General features: G+C 37.7%; 1 protein-coding gene across 3 annotated transcripts in view; it reads left to right on the top strand.

The window, feature by feature from the left end:
- Positions 1-7,382: 7,382 nt before the first annotated feature.
- Positions 7,383-24,279, top strand: part of zgc:153039 (uncharacterized protein LOC767698 homolog) — a 77,016-nt gene continuing 60,119 nt past the window's right edge. The window contains exons 1-4 of one of the 3 annotated variants that reach the window (XM_055028097.1): positions 13,107-13,334; positions 13,883-14,007; positions 14,214-14,294; positions 16,414-16,572. Coding sequence is in view for 1 of the 3 variants with exons in the window: in XM_055028095.1 (XP_054884070.1) it covers positions 20,901-21,120 (220 nt within the window). In the remaining 2 variants the exon portion in view is untranslated. Of the gene's footprint in view, positions 7,557-8,393; positions 8,586-9,006; positions 9,093-13,106; positions 13,335-13,882; positions 14,008-14,213; positions 14,295-16,413; positions 16,573-20,540; positions 21,121-24,279 lie in introns of those variants that run through there. The other 2 variants (XM_055028096.1, XM_055028095.1) reach the window with 2 other exon arrangements.

The raw sequence follows: 24,279 nt of genomic DNA, 5'->3' as shown, positions 1-24,279 counted from the left end.
CAGTAATTCCCAATGAGTGGCCAGAGAGGCAACAGGCTAACAAGCTTCTCTTTGACTCAGCACTTCTTTAACCCATCTTAACTGAGTTCATTCAGCCACAAAATGATGGTCCCTCAGTGGAAAATTAGCTCAAACACCACAGACACTAGCAAAAGTTCCCCTTCATTATGGAACTCCTCCTGATATATGTTGTCTGCATATGTCAGAGCTCGTTGTTCAAGTCGTCATTATCGGTAACATTAAAATGCACTTTATATGATCTGGGTAAACACACTCGAGTTCCCAAAAAGGCATGGAAAAACAGGAAGCTTAGTATGAGCCTTGAGAGGATTGTTCACTTGGCTTGACCCAATCAGAAGTCAAGCGGTCACAGACAGAATGAGTGAGAACGTAAGTTGTGCCAAGTGTGAGTTGTTGTCGGCACCAGATTGGGCTTGCAGTCATGAAGATGGAGGGGAAAAAATTGGGGAAAATTTATAAGATGATTCGTCACTGTGAGTCATAATAAGAGTTGGGTCCCGACACACAGATCCAGATGAGTGCAGAAGAAAACACAACCACAAATAAATACAAATAAATATTTATTTCAAATAAATTGAAAGTACAAATGGTCAGTTTTTTCCTTCATGTGGCAAAGCAATAATGTGCAATTTATTTATTTTTGTGCACCAGGAAAGTGGATTTCATCGTCTCAACCTTTTTCATTCAGTCTATGTTCAAGGTGCAACATGAGGGAATGCACTTCTAAAAAGTTAAGAAAATAAATCTGGTTACTGTGACAAGAAACTAACTCATGGATCACAAATTATCTCTAGAGTTTGAAGTTAATAGGATTGCACAAACTAAAGAAGTCCTTATTAAACCTCCTAGAAGCCTGTTGTTTCCTTATGAGCAGCAAAGGCCAAGAAATCAGGTCATTAGGATGCAGTGGTTGAGTTCTGCATAATAAATTTGGCATAACATAAACAATGATTATACACATAATATAAAAAGGAAAGAGCTGAAGTGGCAGCTTGTAAGACATGCAAACTAACAACATATTCAAGAACAATATAACCTGAATGTCTGAAAAATATACGTATAAAAAAGGATCATAAGCAAAAAGAAAAAGCCTATTTTAACCTTTCGGTTTTTCATTAAATGCTTTACTAATCTCTAAAAGAAAGACTGTCATCCGGTAAACATAAAAATTTCAAGTCAATCTCCTTTTTTTCTCCTGGATTAGAAATACCACATTTTTCTGGGGTCTGGAAGTGATTTCTGGAAAAAACATTTATTTAGTTTTATTTTCAATGGGCAATGCCTTGTTTCACTATTTAAAAAAAGAGAGATCCCATTCAGTTGTAAAGTTCATTCTGTTCTTTTGGCCACACTCTGATCCTCCACCAAACCTCATAATGTTGAACTGATTGGTTTTGGTCTTATTGTGCAGACAAATGACTGTTGTAATGCTAACAAGTGGTGCTGTGTTCTTTCTAATTTGTAGTCTCTGGTGCCAGAAGGATTAACAGTGAGACAATCACAGATGCTATTAACGGAATGTTTTCTTCGGAAAAATGAAAGCACTATGCAGGAAAGCTACAATTTAAACACCAGAAAAGAAAATATAAAACAACAGCACAGGAACAGAATGTAGACGGTGAAAAGAAAAACTCCTCGTCCATTTTGAGAAACATAAATTCTGACTAACCATGGACCTGCCAGACACAAGAGTTTCTATGCAACAAGCAACTGAAACACAGTCACTGCACTCAGGTGATCCCCATTCTGCTCAAAGAGAGACAACAAGCACTACTTAGGTGAGCCTCTGCTGAATTTCATCTGTCACTTGAAAGGGGGTGAATATCTTTGCAAGCACTTAGTTATTTTATGTCACATCTTTTTGTTCATTATCATGCCTTTTAGAAAATGGTTTTATAGAGTTTGGCACAAACAAATGAAAAAAACACACACACACACACACACACACACACCCACACATCACAGGAGGAAATCCTTCAGGGTTATTTCTTCACATTTTATTCATTTAACATCTAAATTACAAGCTCTGTTTAGCTCCAGATACTGATCCTTACGACATCTCCAACAACATTTTTCTCATGACTTCACCACAGTCCTGCATTACACACCCCCAAACAGTCACAATTTTGAGCCATGAGCTTTTACCACTGAATACAGACAAAACATCTGTTTCATCGCCTCAAACAGATAAGATCAAGTGTCAGTTTTCACTAATCTTTTATTAAAACTTAACATGATAAGAAATTGAACACAGTTACACAGCTTTTCTACTGTGACCTTTTGTGTTCAATTTACTTACTGATAAAATGAGCTCACATAATCATTCACAGATTGTTAAAAAAAAAAGTAAGCATGTCATAATTAGCTTCGCTGCATCTTAAACATTGCATCCTTGAAGCAAAGTTTCTGCTGCTACATCTTTTCTACGTATTTGGCCCGGAGGCCGTTTGGAATGCCTCTCTTGGCTTATTCTTTTATACTAATTCTTTTATACTAATTCATCACCTGCTGACATGCATGCTGTTACTCTTTCTCCCTCGCTGTTCTCTGGCTTTCTTTTGGCTCTTTTGAAGTCGTTGGGTGTCCTGTGGTTTTCAAAAAGGTCAGAAAGGACAGCCCTACTGTTCCCTCGAAGACAGGCGGTGGGATAAATGTATGTTACCACCTGTCATTGCTGCTCCACGTCAAGACCACTGGTGTCACTGTACTCATGCCTCATCACCTCACCCCCTGCCACTCATGCATTGTTTCCTCCTGCGCAAACACACATCAAAATGCTCGAGTGGCTGGTCAAACCTTTAAAGCGGCGCTATACACAACATGTGTTTCCATAGTGTGGGACACCTACTGTCCAACAGCCGGCACACAGAGACAAATCAAGGAGTCCTGCTGGTAAAATCCCACCCTTTCCTCACACTTCATATAGCCCAGGAATCTTTCTGGCCCAAGCCCAAATCAGTGGGGGTGGTTCAGCTGAGAGAAAGGGCTGGATCCCAGGGAGAGAGTCAATTGCAGGTCCGGGTTCAAGTAGAGAATGAAAAAGGGTAGCCATGCTATGCCAAGATGGAAAATTAGCCTTTCAAATGGCAGTTAAACATCAAACCAGCCAGAGAAGCTGTGGGTGTTCCCTGTGAACAGAAGCTTTTAGAAGTTCTTCTTATTCTCGATGAATTTTCTTCCAAATACTCCAAAAATAAAGAAACTTTTAGTTTGATGATGCCAGCTTCTCAAACTTCTGGATCACTGTTTTCACCGACTGGAAAGGAAACTCTCTGTGCCACCAAACACTATTTGGACCACAAGGACCCCTAAAAGTTGAGTCCTTACCCAGAAATACATAAGGAGGTGTTGGAAGGCCGCAGTGTAGCCTCAGCTTGCCCTGTCCTAGACCCAGAGCCGGGAGTACCCCAGAAGGGCTGAAGCGGGTCGGCAGTGTGACAAGATGCTCCTGGGTCAGCGGGTTGTGGAAACTCAGAATCCCGCCTTCTAAACTGAGGAATATCCCAAGGGTTTTGATCCTGGGTGGGACAGTGCCGATAGGCTCACAGCTTCCATCGTACACTGCATGAAAAGCCGACACATTTCTCTCCAGCCACCAGCCGCTACATCCATCTGATGAGACTACACCTAGGAAGACAAACATGCAAAGATTACCGAGTGGAGTTAAAGAGATGTTCCTGCAGCCAATGCAGTGTTTAAAATTCATACAAATAAGATGACTTGAATGAAATACATTTTGTTAAAAGGATTTTATTACTACACAGTTGTTGTGTATGTCATAGTTAGCCTAATTAACCCTGGTGTTCATTTAGATCCGAGGAATTTTCCAATAAAGCTAAGAAGCGACCTAATTAGAAATCACTCAGTTACTGCTTTTGAGATTAAGGTCTCGTTTCATGACCCAGGATAGGCAAAGCTTCAGATGTTGGACAGACAATACACCTTTTGACTCAAGATAACTTTCTCCATGTCGGGTGATGGGCTTCGAATAGCTTAAAAATGACCTCAGAACCCATCAAAGTTTAATGGGTTTGTTTGTCTAAGTTAATCGCTGACGTCTTTAAACATATCTCTGTTAACACACATCTTTATGCTCCAGAGCACCTGCTTTTAAGAAGGCCGACCGATTTGCTAATGATCAATAATAAGTGTAATTTGAGGTGCTTTTTTGCTGGCAAGTTGCGCACCAACGGGTTAATGTGCGGTTCGGTTTTACCCCAGGTAGTGAGCTGTGCCATTGGTCTGTTCCTCAGTATCGTGGGTGGGACGTGAATGCGCAGCAGCTGTGGTCAACTCTCTGCTGATGTTTGTACCAACACTCAGCATTGGAGAACCTCGAGATTCTGATTCAGAGGGACTCAAATAAACCCAGATGTTTCATGTTGTCATGTTGAAATTCATTGCTGGTCCAAACATAATCACAAAGACTCAAATCAGCTAGTTATTCTGCTATACATATAAATATGTACACTTTACAAATTATAATTTTGAATGTGCAATCTTTTGGATTTAGGTAATGTAGTCAAAAGATGTAAACCAATAGTCATGCATGAACTTTATTATTATTTTTAATCCAAATAGAAAGTCAATTTCACATCACAATCTAATATTATGTAGGTCCGATGTTTCACAAACCACATCTCCATCAGAAAGTTGACCACTATTTCTCTCTTGCGTATCGCTTCTTTACTACTGACCATTTCACTATAATCATCTTGTAGCAGAGTAGAAATCTTTACAAACCAATGTTGATTGTCTTTGGGACTTTTTCAGTCATTGCAGGAAAATAGACAACACTGAAAGGATGAGAAAAAAATAATTAGGATATTTTTTCTTTATTCTGTTTTTAGAATTTCATCCTACCTATCGAACTCCATGCTCTTACAAACTGCAGTTATTCAGGTTAGGAATATGCACTGTAAAATATAACACTTTGAATCCTAGAGACTATCTGAAGTGCAGCATTTGTACTTCAGTGAATCGTTCACAGAAGAAAGCCTCTTAGGTTATCAACATTTGTGTCCGCATTCTGTGTTTAGATTTGTGTTTGTTGCGTAATACCAACGAGGAGGCATCTGATTTGTCCAAAATTCCCTCTGTTGCATGACAATAAACCCAAACATGCACAGAAAAAGAAAAACAAAGAGTCGTGCAACAGATGGTACAGACCCCTGATGTCAACATCCTGGAGTCAGTCTGGGGTTACATGAAGAAATTGAGGATGCTGGGAGTTTTCCTGGATCACTGCAACAATTACTGCTATCAATGCTTAAATAATAAACAATAATTGGTCAACGCTTTCAACACCTTTATTCCCACGGCCAATGAAGATGAATCAGAACGAGCCCATGTGTGTTCACTGTCTTTGTGCTCTTTATTGTGGGTGTAGGTATAAACAAGCGCAGTCTTGCTGAGTAAGGGTGAGGGCTTCTGGAAGGAATGAATCAACTGGCATCAACCCAGTTCAACCACAACCAACAAAGTTCTTACCAACCCTGTAGACGGAGCTGTTGCAGACATCTACCTCCCAGTAGTACTGCCCCCGAGCAATGATGACATCAGCGCTCACATGAGGTAGAAGCACTGTGGAGTCAGGGGTCAACGCAGGTTTTGTGATCCGAGGACGTGGGTCTGAAGAACCACTGTCACTGTAGGTCACTGTGAGGAGGGTGTTGGACAGTCGGAGGGGTGGTGGGACAGATGAAGGGTCCAGGGAGAAGTGCAGCCCTGAAATGATTCACATCAAAAGCAGAGCTTAAATACTTATGTGCGTATCATCTGTCATCGCTCTTTTGGAGGCAGAAAATCCAGCTTGATTTCTGACCATAGACGCTCCGCTCCATCTCCTCTTCTAGCAGGTCTACAGCACCATCCACTGGCAATACAAAGGAGCTGCGTGCACTGGAGCCTGAGTCAAACAGAAAATATCTGGTGAGCAGATTAGCTGATTCTAAAAGACAGCAGGTCAAAAGACAGCTGAAATCATAACTTTTTGTTTGAACACCTAGCAGATGTCACACTCAGACAGTTAAATCCTCTCAGCTGTAAAAGGACTGGTCAGCCTCTACAATGGTTCTGGTCAATTGTGTAGTTTGCTTGGAAACATCTAGCCACTATGGCCACAATGACTGTTGCAAATTTATCTGAGCATCCCTCCACATAAACAAAAGCAAAACTTTGTATAAAAATCATAGAAGAGCTGAGAGTACCATCATGTCACAGAGGTAGATGTATTTCTGGGAACAATGCAGAAAAATCCCCCAAACAACAAATGAGCGTTTGCTTTCTATTAAATGGTTACAGGTTATGAGACAAAAAAATGTTTGTATTCTGTCTTTTTGTTCTGTTGAAACTAAAGAAGACAGCCTTAAGCAGAAACTCAAAACTGCTTTACTTCTTCACAAAACTATAAACTGTTCCTCAAAAGAAGTGTACTATACTTACACCTTTTATTGTTTAGTGTCGATTTGTAATCTCTGTCCTCCTATGGAAAACAATGACAATGCATTTTAAAGACACAGCTTGAAAATAAATTCATTGTTGGCACAAGTCTGACATCACATAAATCGATTGTATCAACAGAATTAAATAAAACCATTGTATTGCAAATATTGAGGCAGAAAAGCAAACCTTGATGCTAATATATTGTTTCCTTACTAGTGATTCTTGACAGGTGAAAGAATAAAAATCAAGAAAGGGGCAAATTTATTTGCACATTTCAGCTATGCGAAGGCTTTACACAGATAAAAATGGTGATGAAATCAAAATGCTGCTTGATGAAAGACCGAGGTGAACAAAAGAGAACTGATATCAAGAGGACTCTAATAAACCTCACACGAGTGTCAGAAAGATTGACAATGTCTTCAGAATGCCATGTTACCACACATGAAGTGGTATTTTCTGAGTAATCACTATGGTTAGCATTAATGGTGACAGTTGTCACCAAATTTGTAAAAAAAAAAAGCATATTTGAATAATAATAAAAAATAGAATAAAAGTTACATTCTGCATCTTTAATTGGTCTCTCTAAATTGAACTTACGTGGAAGTATGTGTGGGTGTTTGTGATTGTGTGTTGCCCTGTGATAGACTGACAGTCGGTCTGGGCTGCATTCCTCTTCTTGATGATGAGGAAAATTCTTTTTGACTTGTTATACATGTCAGGATACAATATTAAAACTCTCCAGTTTCTGCAGTTATTAAGATGTAGATCAACCTGAGCAGAATCCTCAGTCATAACTTATTACCCATACATGAATCAAATATTGAAAAGCGTCAGTTGAAGTTAAATATCCTTGACTTGTCTAACAGAATACAGAACTGTTTTCTTTTGAATATAATTTAGCCAGTGTCTCAATGAGATTTACTGGCACAAGGAAAGATGACGTTTTAAAAAAAAGTACCATTAAGCCTTGGAAATAATCTTCTGTCTGACTCACTGACTCACTGAGTCTTTGCTGTCACTCTGGAGGAATTTTTCACACACTGTTCTTTCCAAAATCGCCTCAGGGAAGTTTGCTGAATGGTCGTTTTCTGGTAAGCACTACGTGACTGTTTGTTTTTCATTGAAATCCGGTGGAAGCAGCAAGGGTCTACTGAAGTAACACTCACTTTTTTTTTTTTAGATTTAATAATGACAAAGTGAATTTTGTCTTGTATTTTTTTGTTAGTTTTAAATCTTTAAACTTCCAAAGGAGCAAGTCTGGTACCAAAAAACTAGCATTGAAAAAATAAATAAATAAACCTTTTTTTTAATCATAAAAAGAAAAGAGGACTCTAATAAACCAGTTTTATTTGAAATCAGACTCTGTCTACTCATGTTTCAATCTGCATGATTACTTCGCTTCAATTTGTTTTCTAACTTTATTGTCATTTTTAGTTATGTAATGCAAATTGATTGCACATTATCGAGTAGGAGAGTAATCAAAAATTGGTATTATAATTGTATAATTTGACAATTATACAATTATCTCACACACTGTGTTCTCTTCACTGAAGAGAAATAATTTAAATAAACTTAAATAAGCATGAAAACATGAAAAATCCTGCTCAGTGATTACATGAAGGTTTGGGATGCTGTAATGCTAATAGATATTTTCCATTGATTCTTTTTAGAAAGGGAACACATTTTTTAATCAGAAATCAACTTTTGTGTTAAATGAAAATAATTTCAAGTCGAAATCTATCCAGGGTTGCAGTAATTTTAGGCAAAATTTTATGTAAATATTTTTTTTTTCAATACCGCATGGTTACTGTACATCCAATATCTCTTTAATTGTGACAAGTATCTTGATCAGATCGCATGGTTTACCTGTTTGTGGTGAGACCTTGCTGACCTGTCTTTGAAGCCTGTATCCCATTTTGCATATTCAGACCTCAGAGTGGGATGCTGAGGGAGACAGGAAGCGGCAGATGACCAAGTCCAACACGGCAGCTCTACAGGTTGTCTGCAGCATCGGCACCACACCGAGCAGACTGACTGTCGTGGGTCACGGCGACACAAAGGATGTGACCTGGTTTCTTCTTCTGCTGCCACGCAGTGACCACAAATCGTATGAGAACAAGGTAAGATCAAAGCAACGTCATATTCTTTGTTACAAGCTGGACACAGTGAGAAATCTTCCAAGCAATCCATGACACGTTTACTTCCTGTCCCAGCATCTCCTTTAAGTTCTTCACTTTCTTTTCATTTCATTCATAATTTTTCTGATGCTTCTGATGCACTTCAAGAGATTAAAAATGAAAAAAAATGTGGCAGATTCTCAAGTTTTTTAAGTATTAGGAAAATAAAACCTGATGAATCCATAACACCAGCTACATCTTGGAGCAGGAGGTCTCAGTCTCTTTCTTTGATGATTTCCTCTTCCTGGAAAATCACAAAGAATGACAAAAGACGAGCTACTCCGGCACATAAAAAAAAAAAAAAAAGAAATCTATAAGGATAATGTCCTGCAACTGAAGTCTTTCTGTTTTGCTTTGTTGCCAGTCTCCCAGCTGGCTGGTATGGAGTGAAATGAGCAGGATGGGCTGAAGGATAAAAGAGAGAGGAGGAGAGGCAAGGCTTTTGAAAAGGTACTCATGGCGAGGTGTTGCCATGGTCACGGCTCATTCTGAAGAGACACACATATACAAGTGTGTTGCACAGAACCAAAGTGCACACAAGTATATACACAAAGCCTTGCAGATGTTTTCACATTTTGTCACGTGTAAACCACAGTATTGCACTTATTCAATTGGATTTGTTTTTTTGAGTGAGACTACTGCACAAGTCACATGTGGAAAGACACTTAAATATAAATTGGAAGTGAAATTTGTTTTATACTGATTGAATTTCCTAATATTTGTAATGCATTTGTGTTCAGGTCCTTTATCAATAAACTCTTGTAGAATAATTGCCTCCAAAAGTCGCAGATTTGGTATGGATTCTCTATGTCAACTCCATGGAGAAACAGAGTGGTGGCAGCATCATGCTGTGAGGATGTATAAAGCAAACAAAAGGGCACTGTTACACCCCTATTGGTCTAGGGGTTCAGGGCGGTAACATAAAAAATGTCCAGAGAATAGGAGGGATAAATAAAAAGGTGATTTATTACAAAAAGAAACAAAGTTCTCACAAAACCAAGACACAATACCACTTAATCCAATTAAAACAAAAGAAAGGGCTGACAGCATTAAAAAAAAGGGTAAGTGCGAAGTAAATCACAAAGTGCCCAAACAAATCAGTCCATAGCAATTCAAATAAACCAAAAGGAAAATGAAAAAAAGAACAAACACACGAAAGGAGCAGCAAGCCTCCTAAATACAAGTGTCTGGCTTGTGTTGTCAACCAAATCAAAGTCAACCTGCTCTAGCAGAACAAACAACCAAAATATTCACAAAATTGTCAAAGACAACTACAATCAAAGGTGGGGAACAGTGGAGCAAAACCTCCTCCTACAAGCTGTCCCCCTGAGGAAATGATTTCAGGAGCCTTTTATAGAACCAGGTGAGTCTCATTAACATCTGGTGGCTTGCAGTTCCCTTCTGGTCCAATGGGTGTAGTTCCTGCAGCCTCCAGGTAGCCAATCAGGAGATGAGCCATCACAGCTGAACCTGCATAACAAAACCCTGCGATGTAAATCACTGCAATTGGCGGTCGTATCACGACTATCATTTGTGTGTGCTCTGTAAAAACTTAACATGTAATTAAATTCAACTTCTGTCATCAGTGAACAATGTTACTGATCTTGGTTTGTTTTGAATTTTTTTGGACTTGTAGTTTGATTCATTTGTTATTGCCTCTTATTTTTGCAAGATTAGCCTTGTTTCTATTTTACTTTAGTTCAGTCCACTTTTAGTTGTTTCAGTTAAATTATGTTTATTATTACTCTGTCTTGATTAGATTTGATTTCTTAGTTTCACTGTTTATGTTTAGTCCTCCTTGTTTCTCTGTGCCTTACTTAATTGTTTTTTCCTCCCACCATCATCCACCATTCAAACTCCCAGCATTTAACCACATCTCCTTCACTTACTGATTACTGGCTTTTATGTCAACTGATTTATTTGAACATACTTTCCCTTTTGTCTCTCCAGTCTTACATAAGGTCAGGCTAGGACACTTATCTGATGCAGTCTGAGGTAACATGATATTTTCAGAACACAGTTACAAAACAATATGGACAAAAAAAAAAAAAAAAACTTTGAAAGATTCTGAAACATAAACTTTGCTAAGTCATTTTCCAGAAGTGTTACTCTCCCTTGTTCAACTCTGATCGGCCTGGAAATCTGTACAGTCTGTACGTCATTGAAGGGAGAAAGCAAAAAATAAATAAAAAATTGTTTTCAATTGCCCATAATTCTAAACCATAACGTATTCTGAAATGTAACCAATCTGCAGTTTTCCAGAATGGTTGACATGCAAAGAGTCATAGTGACACTTGACTGAGAAGACGCAGAGATGAGAGTGTGCTGGGAAGCGGGGTGCGGGGTGGATATGCTGGGTTGGCTTTGAAACCCATTGATAGCTGCTTGCAATTCAAGTTTAATTTTGCTGTTCCAAAATCAGATAACACTTTTGTTGGTAGCAAGACACAAACAGCTTGTCCTTTTTTTTTTTGTTTTTGTTGGAGTAAGCGACTATTTCCTGGCACAATATGCCTATGAATTTTGTTAAGGATTCCAAGTCATTGTGCAATATCTCACAAGTAAAAGTTTCACAACAAAACCGGATCCAAAAGATAACAGTAGGAAGAGAGGAAATCTTTGGTTAAACTTTCACACCTTTCTCACCTTGTGTGTTCATGAATACTTTGTCATAAAATACACTCATACAGTTACAACAGATTGTGGCACCAAAACAGAGAATCTATCTGTTTGTCACTGGAAAAGTTTGTCCAGTAAGATATTTAAGTTAAGTTAAGTCAGATTTAAACTAATTTGGTTTCAGGAAGCTAAAATTTGTCTGAGTGTCAGCATGAAAAAGTGGATCTTATATTGCATCTGAGAAAGATTTAGTATGCCTAAATACTATCAAAAAGAGAGAATTTGATCTTGATTTGCAGATTCAGACATGTTTAATAATTTTTTAAACAAATGTTTATGCTTACTAAGAGTCCAACATTTTTTATTCCTTCTCAGTGATACATGCAATGAAGAAGAGATTCTATGTACTGCTGGAGATTATTAAGTGAAACAACTTTCTCTTTTCATTGTGGTATATGTTTCAGAGACAGACGTGTCTGAAAAGAAAAACCTGTAGAAGACAGTATCAGATTTCACTGATCATGGCTTACAGGCTTTCGCCGAAACTACCACATTCCTTTGATGCTTGATGGTTTTTGTACATGTTGTCACAGCAGTGACAACATGTACATGTACATGTTCTTTATGTTTCTTTATGTTTAATAGTTTATTCTTCTAAGTTGTGCCACAATAGGAGACTTGTTTTGGTCATGAATTACTGAAAAATAATTGTTATTAATAAAACAAGACACTTTGATCAAAATTACAAATTCAAGGCACAGGAAAATATCAAGAGGTATAAGTCCAATACTGGATGGTGTTCCTTGGACATCCAGATACAACAGAAACACAGACATTTCTCTCAAATATAAAAGAGTTTCTTAACACAAACAATTCAACTCTACGGTTATATATTTACACCAACTTGCTAAGCTGTCAGTGTGCAAATTAAACTACTAGGAAAACAATAAAACAACAAAACTAACAAACTTTTAAAGGTAAACAATAAAACTATATGAACTGATAACAAAACCAATAAAATGTTGCAATGGTTTCAGTTCAGGTTTTAAAGGGGGACTGTCATGTAAAATTGACTTTTTTGATCTTGTTATAATATTATTCGTCTCCTCATCAAAAACAGCCCTGAATTCTGTGAATTGCTTTCAGTCTTTCATACTTGTTTGAGAAATGCTTTAACCTCCTGTGGCAACAATTTGGGGGTACCTGAATGCGGTCCAGGGTTAGAAAAAGGATGGATCTGCAAAATATCTGAATATACTTCAATTTTATAACTCCTTCAGCAATAGATGACTCTTTTTGGAGTCTTGCCAAGTTATTATCCATGAGTCTTTTTCAGGAAAATGTCTGCAATGAGAACCTTGTGTATTGTTTGCCACAGTTATGTGTGCCTTCTTGACGCAAAGTGGATAATGTGGGCTTATATTACACAAGCAAAGCATCTGTTCACTATCTAAACATTGTTGTTGCTGCTATACGTTTGTTTGCATTTGTCCTAAAGGAAGATTTCCATTACTATTTTTATATTACATTCTTTTGTAGTCATAGCCAAAAATCTGTGCAAGCCATTTTAGTGATTATGAAAGTAACACAGACAGTGCTGGAACTGTGGGCGCCATCTATGCTAATTAAACTAAACCGACAGACGGATCTCTTTAACAAATATGGTCAAACGTCTCAAACATGACACAGCTGATCAGCAACAACATAACCAGGTTAGTACGATTTCAGTTTTATTTGTTTTGGTGACACAGGGTGAAACATTAACTTTGGGCTTAGACAAACAGACAGTCTACACACTCTGAGAAGTCGTGCAGTAACACACGTCACCCACGACATAGCATTTTCTCAAATCTTTGTGGAGGTGAATGCTGCTCAGCACCATCTCCACCTGGTGTTTTAGGTGTCGATCTGAGATTTAAGGGCATAAAAAAAGCTTCCTAGGCATAATAGAATGACTTTCGCCTCACTGTGACCTGAGGTGATTCTTCTGAAAGTTCATGGAAGAGCGATGGGGGCCAAACAATCACAAGTGATAGACACCATGCCTTCAAGGACGGGTTATGGCTTATAGCAGTAAGTTATCTACCTTTTTTATAACATGCTAATGACAAAGGTTAGTTTATATGTAAACTTTGATATAAGGTGATGTTACCAATTTGTTATGTATTATAATTAACACAGACAAAAGCTGTTAAAGATACTTTTAAAGGGATTCCCTACATATCATCGGGTTCCTGACACATTACTAGTATTGTTAAAATCCCCACGCCCACTAATGGGAATAGCTGGTATGAGTTCCCAAACCCGTTCAATTTTAAGCACATTAATTGAAATCCAGCTGCCTAATTTAGCAAGAAACATATGGGCAGAGACACCTACGAAAGTGAATTTGACAAGGCGACTTGTTGAGGCAAGATCTGTGGGTGGAATTCTGGCAGGAAGCAATAACGACATTATAAGCACGAGTGATTCTGTTCATGCTGTTGACTTCAAGGCAGTCCATTAACAATAAAAGGGGGAGGCAGTGCATACAACAACAAATGCAGACAGGTTAGACTCTGGTGCAGCATAATTGAGCTGGATGGCAGCTCCTCAGTTACATTCACCATGTGCTGCTCCAGGACTGCTGCTGCTGCTGCTGATAGGAGCGACTGTCACCCACCTGCCTCAAGTAAGCGCAAGACCGATTGCCTTTTGGTGTAACATTGACGCTAGACAGCGCCTGATGATGGATTTCAAAGTTGAGGTGAGGAATTATCTTTGTTTTTCTTGCATAATTAGAATTTTGAACCTCTGACATGTAGGCAACATGGAGAGCTTTCTGTCATTGTATTACCAAATCAAGTTTATGTGTTAAAGTGAATGGAAATTAATCTTTTCTGTTGTACATTTCAAGTAATTTGCTTCATTGTATCAGTGCATCTGACAAAACTTCAATATTGATGTTTTTAGGGTAACTGTTCTGACACCCTGCTTTCTACTGTTCATGTGCCAAGAGTGGGGGTGAATTCGCCAGAATATGAAAATTACACAGTAAGTAATGCACAGCATTTTCAACCACTAAACCTGCATTAATCACAGATTTTTTGTCCAACCGTAAACGCTGAAAGATGTGCATTTTGCTATTTTTGTTTCTTTTCTTTGTGATGAAAGAAGAAGTGGTTTCTGCTTTCTCAAATTCCTCCATGCAATCTGATAACATTACAACAGCTGGATCCAGGCTTTAAATAATATTTTTTTAATCAAGCACCAGTATTTTTGAATGGCAGATCAGCTTTCTTTCTAAGGAACAATCAACAATTTGTCAAAGAAATTTCCACGACGTCCAAACCTTTAACATAGGTGACATCGACCTCAAGAAATTTCATATCTCAGCAACAAGTAGTATGCTGTTATGTTTTGAGTAAAGAAAAAACAAAAACAAACAAACAAAAAACACTGTGGTTTTTCCAAAGAATTTGTGTTTGGCTTCCCTTGTTCTGTTGCCAAGATTCATTGCTCTTCCTCCTTGGCAAGAGCTGGGTTCTCGCTCATGACTGTCTGGGCCGGAAATTCAAGAACATATTTGTAGAAAACAAAGACAAATCAACATGTAACTGCTGCAAAAGCATATCAAAAACACAGTCGTAACCAGCTTCCATAAAAAAAAACTTTCACAACAACAAGTGTGGGGGAGGAAACTGATCTAATTACACTGCTGTCAAAATGTATTTGGCAACCTGCAGATTTTGAGTTTTGTTACACATAAATGCCCCAGAACATCAAGCTGAAGTCAAAGTTTAGGTCACATAGATTGACATATAAATTTGTGAGCATGGGTCAACAATTTAAAAAATTCTTATCTGCAGAGGTTAGATTCCATTCAAATTAGCTCAAGGAAGGAATGACTTTGAAAAAAAGACAAGATCGTTAATGGTTAAGGTTCACTGAGCAAAGACTCATTTGTGGTTTGACCTAAAAATGAGCAACTGCAGTTTTCATGAAATCTCTGAAAGATTAATGCTGGTTCTGACAGAAAAATTTCAGAATGCTCAGTGTATTGCAGGTTTTTGTGGATGGGACCAGATAGTAATTTCAGGGTACAGATGCTGTCACCTGTCGACTGCTAACAACATGAGCATGCATGGATCTGAACTGGATCAAAACGGAACAAATGATGTGGTATGATCTGATGAATCTAACATTACATGGATGACTGGGTGCTCATGCGCCACTTCTCCGGGTGCAGAATCAGAAAAGGGAAAAACTGCAGAGGTGGTGTGAAGCTTTGGACAATGTTTTGCTGGACTATTTTGATGCCTTCCCTCCATTTGGATGTTAGTTTTACACATAATACTTCCATTGGAATTTCTATAAACTATTTGCTGAACAAACAAGCCTGCTTCACGTAAACTCTTTTTTGTTGGAAGTTACTATGTCACTCTTTCAGAAGTCTCCTGGAAACTACCACGATGATGTTATGCCTTCTCTTTTTCCTTAATATTTTATCAGCTTCCATTTTGCATCTTATAATTATATATTAGAATTTTGCAGAAACAAAACTCAAATATAAAATATCAACAAAACAAGGAAGAAAAAAAAATCAACCATTCATGGTGTTAAGTTGAATTCAAGTTGAAATGAGTCATAAATTAGTTTCTTAAGAAACAAACCAAGCATAGCAACTGAGGCAGAACATGAACTGGCAGACAAAAGTGTGGCGGAGGTTAACAACATAGGTGTTAAATCAGAAGTTGTAATCAGTCACGCATTGTTGGTTAGTGAGATATGATAATTGTTTCCTGAATTTGACTTTGTGGTATCAGGCTACGGGTAAACAGCATTTCAACTGTATCGCCTTGCAGGCAGATCCAAATTTGCTCTTGTTCTTTTAGCTTATATTGGAATTGGTCCATTGTTTATTGAGGAGACAGCTCAAATTTTCTCTCTTTTGAAGAGTTGTTGGGTCTTTCAATGCTACCTAGCATTGCGCTATCCTGCGAATTTATACAGTGAACAGCATTGGTGTCCATATCCAGATGTCATCGGCTGAGCAACGGGGTACACACTGGACAGTTCAGAATAAGAACATGTGAAACAAAACCTGAAAATTTGGTAAATTATTGATTTTGTTGCAGCATTCTGACAGTTGTATGTACATTTGTACGTCTAGTTACAGGAAAAACTGTCTGAAGTGCTGCAGGACTTCCAGGCATTTCAAGAAACTGTCAAACACCTTAGGAATCAAACCAGCACGGAGTGTGAGGACTTTCTGGAGAAGTTTAATCACCGTATTAAGCATTATATGATGCTTCTCAAACATCACCCACAGGTACAGTTCAAAAAATATAAATATATATTTTGTGAAAAATGTCAGCAATGTACCTTGAATTTTTTTGCCATGTCACAACCACTAGCTTCTAAGAAATTCAGAAGGATGTTATTTGGAAAAACAAAGGCAATTGTGACATTATGTGGCTATGTAGCCTGTAATAGTGGCTGAGTTAAAAAAATACTTTTTTAAAGTCTAAAGAAAATCATGAGTAATATTGATTACCATGAAGCATAAGTCTGTGCAACAGACAACAGAACAAGATCTTAAGCTGAATTTAAGATGAGCTTAAGATGATTGCAATGATTGCACTCTTGAAAGTGCAATCATTGCCCAACCTTTCCTGCCACTGTATCATTGGTAAAGAATTCATAAAATGATCCAAAGACCACAAGTGGATAATGACAGGTTTTATTACCTTCTTCGTTGGTGATTCATCATGTAGGCTTCTACTTTGGATTATTCTTTATCTCGACAGCCGCAAGGGAAACCTGATTTTCTGTTGTCCTCATATGCTTTGAACTGCTATGTTTTCATCTTTATGTTGGCACAGTGATGCATTCTAGGCTGGCTGTTTTGTAACAGCCAACATTATGTTACCAGATTTGAGGATACAAATGGAGGGTTTAACAGAGACAAAATATTCTATCATTGGTTTGAAAAACATAGCATTAGCTGCACTATTGTTTGCTGTATTTGAAGAGATGCTGCTGGCAAAGGAATAGAAACTTGATGCTAAAATTGTGAGTCTGCTGATACATATTTATAATTGATTGTTTATTGCTTTTTCAAACCTCTACGTCACTAGAAGTGACATCTTGATGCATTTTTGGTTGCATCAAATAAATGCATCAAGAAGCTTAAGCTTAACTTACAGCTACAAAGAAAAACATAACAAGTAGAGAATCAACACAGATATAATGAAATTCATTAATTTTCTCAGAATAATAATGTTTCATTACCTTAGCATAAAACTATGAGCTGTTTGAACATGTGCTACATAGTAATATCTTATGTATCACTGCTTTCTTACAGAAAAACGGCCCTTTGCCTACTCGAAGCCCGCCTCAAAAATGGGTTGGAACACAGAAACTTAGTGTAATCTGGGAGGTATTCAGCAAGCTAGTCACAAAGAAGCTGGAAGGTGTTGCTTTGAAAACTGAGTGCGGTCATAACAAGAAAAGGAGTTTAAGGCAACTTTAACCGAAAGAACTCTAATTGTAAAACTTTGTTACCTCGGACAAGATTCGACACAAAGTTGAAGCCAGAGGATGCGTCACGTTTGTAATGACAAACCACTTGGAATGGACCTATAGGAATCAGTCTGTGGACAAGGATAAAGAACTACAAACCAAGATAGCAAAACTGAATCATAGGCTGCACAATGAGGACATACATATTTATTGGGACATCAGATGCTCTTTTATGGACTGTTGTTTCACAGCATTGGTTTCTACATTTGGAATTGAGAGTTCTGGTGTTTTGAAGTCATGATGACTTGCTGGATATCACTAATATGTGATAAACTTCCATTTGGCAGCAAATACAAATCCTGAATATTCCACCAGAAATAATCTAGGAAATGCAATTTCAGAATTTATTTTATATAATAACATGCTAATATTTGCAGCAGAGCAAATAAGTGACACAAACTTTTTATTTTATTTTTTTTTTCATTTCAATTCATTTGTATGGCTCAGTTATGAGTGAGTTATTGCATTCCAGTCACAAGTTTGCGGAGAAGTGGGCTTTCCTAAGCTTGCACTTTTCATATTTTTTTAAACTTGAACTGAATTCTTTTTTAAACATTGGTTACAAAACAAAGACAGTTACTGATTTTCCCCAATATCCTCAGTTTTCTCAGAAATTTAGGTAAAATCCTCCTGCCTTGTCTCATGAGTGAATGTACGACAACAACCCCAGTATATGTGCATACACATTAGCTGAGAAGAACAGAATCCCAGAGCTACCACTCACTGTAGTTTCTGCGAGGTGAGCAGAAACTACAGACAAACTATTGTAATAGTTTGTCAAACAAACTATTGCTTTCGAATTCAAGACTGAACTTAGACTGCAGGCTGCCCTGAAGCTATAGTAGTGTATTTGAGCTGTAAAACAGCTTCAATATTTACTTTAGCCATATATTGCACAATCAGCTCATTTATGCTCAGTTTCCATGAGCCAAACTGTGGCTCATGGAAACCAATCTGAAAAGGTTATGGTTCTCTTAGTTGATTATGTGACCCCCCCTTAAATTGTGAGTGGTTTAGACAAATGACCAACCCTTTCTAAATGTGCTTCAGCAGAGCCTTTTAAACTTGTAGTTTAAAGCTATTGCAATATACAAATCAAACTGAGAGCATAGCGCCCTCTGCAGGTGCTAGATGAGAAGTGCAAGTGGTCAGATTTAGACTCAAAATATTCATCATCCTCATTACTGTTTGCAGAAAGGTTGAAATTTAATCACATAAATTGCACTCTAATGAAGATCTTATGTTTTTTTTAAGAACACAAATTATTTTAATCTGCAAATGATCAATGTGATATTCAGTTTAAGATGTAAAAGGGGATGTTTTCTCAAAGTTCATAACGAGGTGAAAGTTAAAATGTGAAGTATATATAGCTGCAAAATGTGAACAAAAACATTTATTCTGTCTCTGTGCATATCAATCGAATGTATTATAACTTAGATCATGGGAAAACGATCAAGAACATGCCTGTATATGAAAATAATTTATATGTATTACTTTAAAATGAAACCTAAAATGAATGTCTGTGAAATGCAGTTGAGTGTGTACAGTTTGTAAAACGTTAAAAGGCTGTGTTTAAGAAACACTTACATACTTATGTGTTATTTATTTACTGACGAGGACTTTGAACCATTTGAACTGGACATGGACCATTCTTCTACTTGGATCATAACTTTCATTCTGAGTGTTGAAAGAACGCGAATTTTTCAAAATAAAGGCTATGGAAATGAAAAAGAGAAATCAATGTGGACTTTTATTTTGATATTAAAAAAAAAAAAAGCTGGTAAGCAAGCGCTTTCAGCAATGTAACCCTCCTATTGGCCTGACTAACTTCATCATATGACCGAAAGCAGTAGGCTAGAAAATGTGAAAGCAGGAAATCTCAGGAAAACCCGAGTGTCAAGTACGAAAGTAAAGTTAGATATAATAAACCGGAAGTTTTGCATAAAGAAAATAAAATAAGATATAATCATGCATGGTCCTTTTAAAGTTTGAAGTTCAGCTTTTTGTTTGTTTGTTTAGCAAAGTTTTATAAAATTATTGCCCTCTTCCCAGCCCTGCTCTTCTTCAACTGTGGATTATAGCTACATGGCAAACAGTTTGTGTCTTTGTGAAGCACTTTGTGGTTTTAATATCTGTGACTGATGCAATTTAGATAAATACTACTGAAGCACATACCCCACAAGACTTTTGGAGGTGTGTTTTTATTTAGCATCAAGAGGTCAGCAGCAGATCATTTTGGTTTGGAAGGTGGAGTGCTCTAATTTAGCTAATCCCAGAGAAATTATATTGGATTTCTCTGGGAATAAGGTCATGGGAATCTGCGAGGCAAGTTAACAACTCACACTAAACATTGTTTATTCCTAAATCTTGTTTGCTTCTTGGGATGGCACATAATCCTGCTGACGGATCTCAGAACAATCAGGGAATGATGTGAAGGAACTCCACACCCAGATTGCTAGAAAATAACAACAAAATCATTTGCTCACAACCCTTGGAAAAACAGAAGTGCTTTGGACTTCACTCGTTAATGGTCATAATGCAGTGCCTGACAGATATATTTATGTCTAACGGGGTAAATCGTTTTGCTCTTATGAAAAAGTTGCACTAAATCATAATTGCTTTTATTGTGAGAGGGCAAAACGGAAGTTTGCAGCAGAGACACGCATTGACGTTGCGGCATCACATGATATTTTATTCCGTATAATTAGAGAAATAACACAGAACATACAATGACCACGCGCAGGTATCCCAGTCGGGGATTTTATCTAGCATTTTATTGATAAACGATGGAAGTTTGTACATCAGTGATTAGGCCAAACACGCTCTCTGTGTTTTAACCTATTCTGTTTATGACCGAAGCACTTGTCTGTTTTGCTATGTAGCTGCTGAACTTGCATTTGACAATCAGGACGCGTCAATTCTTACAGCTTTCTGCTTGTAATCCATCGCAAGCATTTATTTACAAACTCTTGAGTTGTCCTGACAGAATACAGCGACTTTTCCCGTCCTTAAATTTCTCCGGGTTACTTTTTAAAGTTCGAGTCGACCTAAAGCGAACATTTGTTTTCGTTCGCAATGACGGAGCGGACTCCTCTCCTGAACTACCGCCTCGTCGCCAGCGTCAATGAGTCCGAGCCGCGGTCTGCTCCTGCCAACCGGGCCCCGGAGGAGCTTCCGGGAAGCCCGCGGCCCGGGTCCTCACCGCAGGGGCAGCCCAAGAAGCTGTCGGTGTTCTTCGGTGTGGTGGTTCCCACTCTGCTGTCAATGTTCAGCGTCGTGGTCTTCCTCAGAATAGGTGAGCGGTGGCGGCAAAAATCACTACACTCAGTTTCGCTTTCTGTATGAACCGAAGCGCAGTCATTGTTTATATATTTTACGATTTCTGTGGTTGTTTGTATCATCATTTCAGGGTTAAGCGTTTATAATTTCCATTTAACACACCTCCTTTCTGTGATCTGTTTGTGGCTCTTTCTAAAGTTCAAAATAACTTTCTCTTTTTGCATTGAAGGGAGCTGTTTAGCAAAGATTTAAAAAGTCCAATTTTAAGGTTAAATGCAAACAGAATATCTCTAATTATTGTGAACTTGTATGTAAAAACAAATGCTGCTTTCCAGGCAGTGCACTTATGCTACAGCTTCCTGCATTTTTTGCTATTGTGCTCTGACATGGTGCACAATTATTTTGTTAAAAGCTGTGGAGTACTCACTTTTAACCCAGAAAAGGAATTATAACAAACTTGGAATCCAGAGAATCTAGTTTATTTGTCACTATTTAGTTTATAGTTTAAAAAAAAGTAGAGTACTCACTATTTAGATGCAGAGACTCCTATTATTGCAACCCAGAAAAGAAATTAGAACAAATGCAGAAAATCCAGAAAATATTCTTTCAGAACAGGAACATTTAGTTTTTATCATTACTTAGGAACTTAGGAGTACTCATTACTTTTACAAATTTAGAGCACACTTAGGAAGTCCAGAGAATCTAGCATCCCAGAAGTCCAGAAGATACTTATTTACTTACACTTATTTAGCAACCCAGAACAATGATTAAAATTTGGAATCCAAAAAAACTACCTTAGCAACTGCATTTTAAACTCCTATTCTCCCAACCCAGAAAAGGAATCGGAGGATACTTTCTTTCTCATATCTACCAACCCTGAATAGGAGTATCCAGTGTAAGTAAGAGATTACTTACTTACACTTACTTAGCAAGCCATAGCAGGGTTTAGAACTGGGAACCCAGAAAAACTATCTTGGCTACTACTTTTTAGAGTCCTATTCTTCCAAACCAGAAAAGGAGTTAGAACAGAGGATACATACTTATACTCAGCTACCAACCCTGAATAGGAGTATCTAGTTTATCGACCTTGGATCATCAACCTTATTAGCTTTTTTGTCTTTTGCTGTTTCTTTTGGTTAGGTATTTTTTTGTATTTCCTTTTAAATCCTGTAAAGCACTTTGTATTGCCTTGTTGCTGAAAATGTGCTATATAAACAAAATTGCCTTTACCTTTTACCTTTACAAAATGACCAAGTGACAGCAACAAATTACATTATAGTCATTTATTCCTAATCTGTTAAGGGTGATGAATTAACATTTGTTTTTATAAACAAAACAAGGAACAAATTGCAACAATATTTGCTGGATGTTTATAGATAGAGGCAATATCTAACTATAAATCAGGACAATCTGAATTATCCATTTAAGCTACAGCTTTTGCAAGTTCACTAATAATTCAGCAGCAAACAGAGACTATCTCAACTTTATGCTGTGAAAATGACACTCGCAACTCAGGTTTAGGTTTCGGTACAGTGAGGAATTCATGTCTGATTGTAATCAATGAGATATAAGTTCTCCTTTTTCAGTAATATGACTAAACTAGAAATTATTCAAGCCCATGAAATCCATGTTGCTGCAGTGACCAGAGTTGAATTTGCACAACAACAAATCAACTTTTCATAACCAACTTCATCTTCTCTCCCCACTTTTCACTTCTGCTTTTCTTTCAGATTTTTTTCTGTTTCCTATAAGTTTTAACTCTTTCAGTATTCTCATCTCCTCTTCTCCCAGTTGCCCTCCCAGTCTCGTGAGATGTCAGCTGCTGAGCAATGGACACTCAGAGAGACTCACATGGGCATATGTAGCTGTTGGTTGAAGACTTAAGACATTGTAATCTCAAGTTAAAGTGTGAGATTGCACAGGAACTGTGAGTGGTTTCAGTGCGGATGTGAAACTACTGTAAATGTAACGGTTTGACAAAGTGTCTCTTGTCCTGATCTGGATATCTTTACCACCAGAACATGCAAATTCTTCGCAAGTTTAGTTTATCTCAATTGAGCTTAAAATTTTAGCTCTTTAAGGAACAAAGTGAACTTTGTTTCCTTGTGAGACTTGGATTTGTGTCATAGTGGACCTGACTGATAGCAGAAACATGCTGATAGTTGCTGATCAAAGATAAATGAGTAGCGTTAAGGGACGGAGGAACGGTGCAATAATGTGGATAATTTGTTTGCGATGCAGTTCAAAGTGACACATTTGGAAATCAAAGAAGAAAGTGCTAATTTTTATTTAGAACAAGCACATGCTAGCAGCAGGCACGATGGAGAAATGTTTTCAAACTCTTATGCCCTCATCATGGAAATCACACAAAGTTTATATGATGCTGCTTTTAAGTTGAAGGCTATTCACCTGACAGTACAGATTTGCTGCGCCCTTGTGGAAAACTGAGAGCGGCTGCGATGCCAGCGGCTTATAGCCCGGTGCGGCTTATATATGTACATTTCCAGTTTTAATTTTTTTTTTAATTATTTTTAATTTTGTGGGTGTGGATTATAGGGAGGCACACTCTATAGTCTGGAAAATATGGTAATTGATGTTTTTTGAGTCTAGTTGAGGCACTAACTCCTTGTTCTTCAAATGAAAGAGATTTCAAAACATATTCTGTCTCATCAGGTGGTCGGTGAATCAGTTTATTTTGAGTTGACTAAAATATTTTTCCAGCTCCTTAAAACCTGGAAAGCACAGACAATAGACAGACTGACCAGACCATCTGGTAGATTGATGTAACCAGCTGGTTTGACTTGTATGAATTCAAAGAGAACATGCTTTCAGCCAGTATAGCACTATATCCTACTGATTTCCACATTCTCAATTGATTAAATTAAATCATGCAATCAGCTAAAACAGACTGCATGACTGTTAGTCTCCACCTCTCCAAAAATCGACTTAGTTTCCCAAAAAACAACTGAGATTAATTTCTGCTGCAGACAAATCTATGATCAACAATATCTTCGAACTCCACATTTAATCAATGCATATGTGGTTGCTTAAGATGACATAGACACAAAGAAATGATAAGAAAACATTAGCACCAGTTTGACTCTGGAACTAATTCAGCTGAGTCATCTAACCGGAATAGCAGAAGTATGGTCACAATGTATGCAGACAATGTAGA

This window comes from Poeciliopsis prolifica, unplaced genomic scaffold (genome assembly GCF_027474105.1).
Source record: "Poeciliopsis prolifica strain line A6 unplaced genomic scaffold, Auburn_PproV2 SCAFFOLD004, whole genome shotgun sequence".
NCBI classification, from domain to species: Eukaryota; Metazoa; Chordata; class Actinopteri; order Cyprinodontiformes; family Poeciliidae; genus Poeciliopsis; species Poeciliopsis prolifica.
This window is presented reverse-complemented; position numbering and strand designations above follow the sequence as displayed.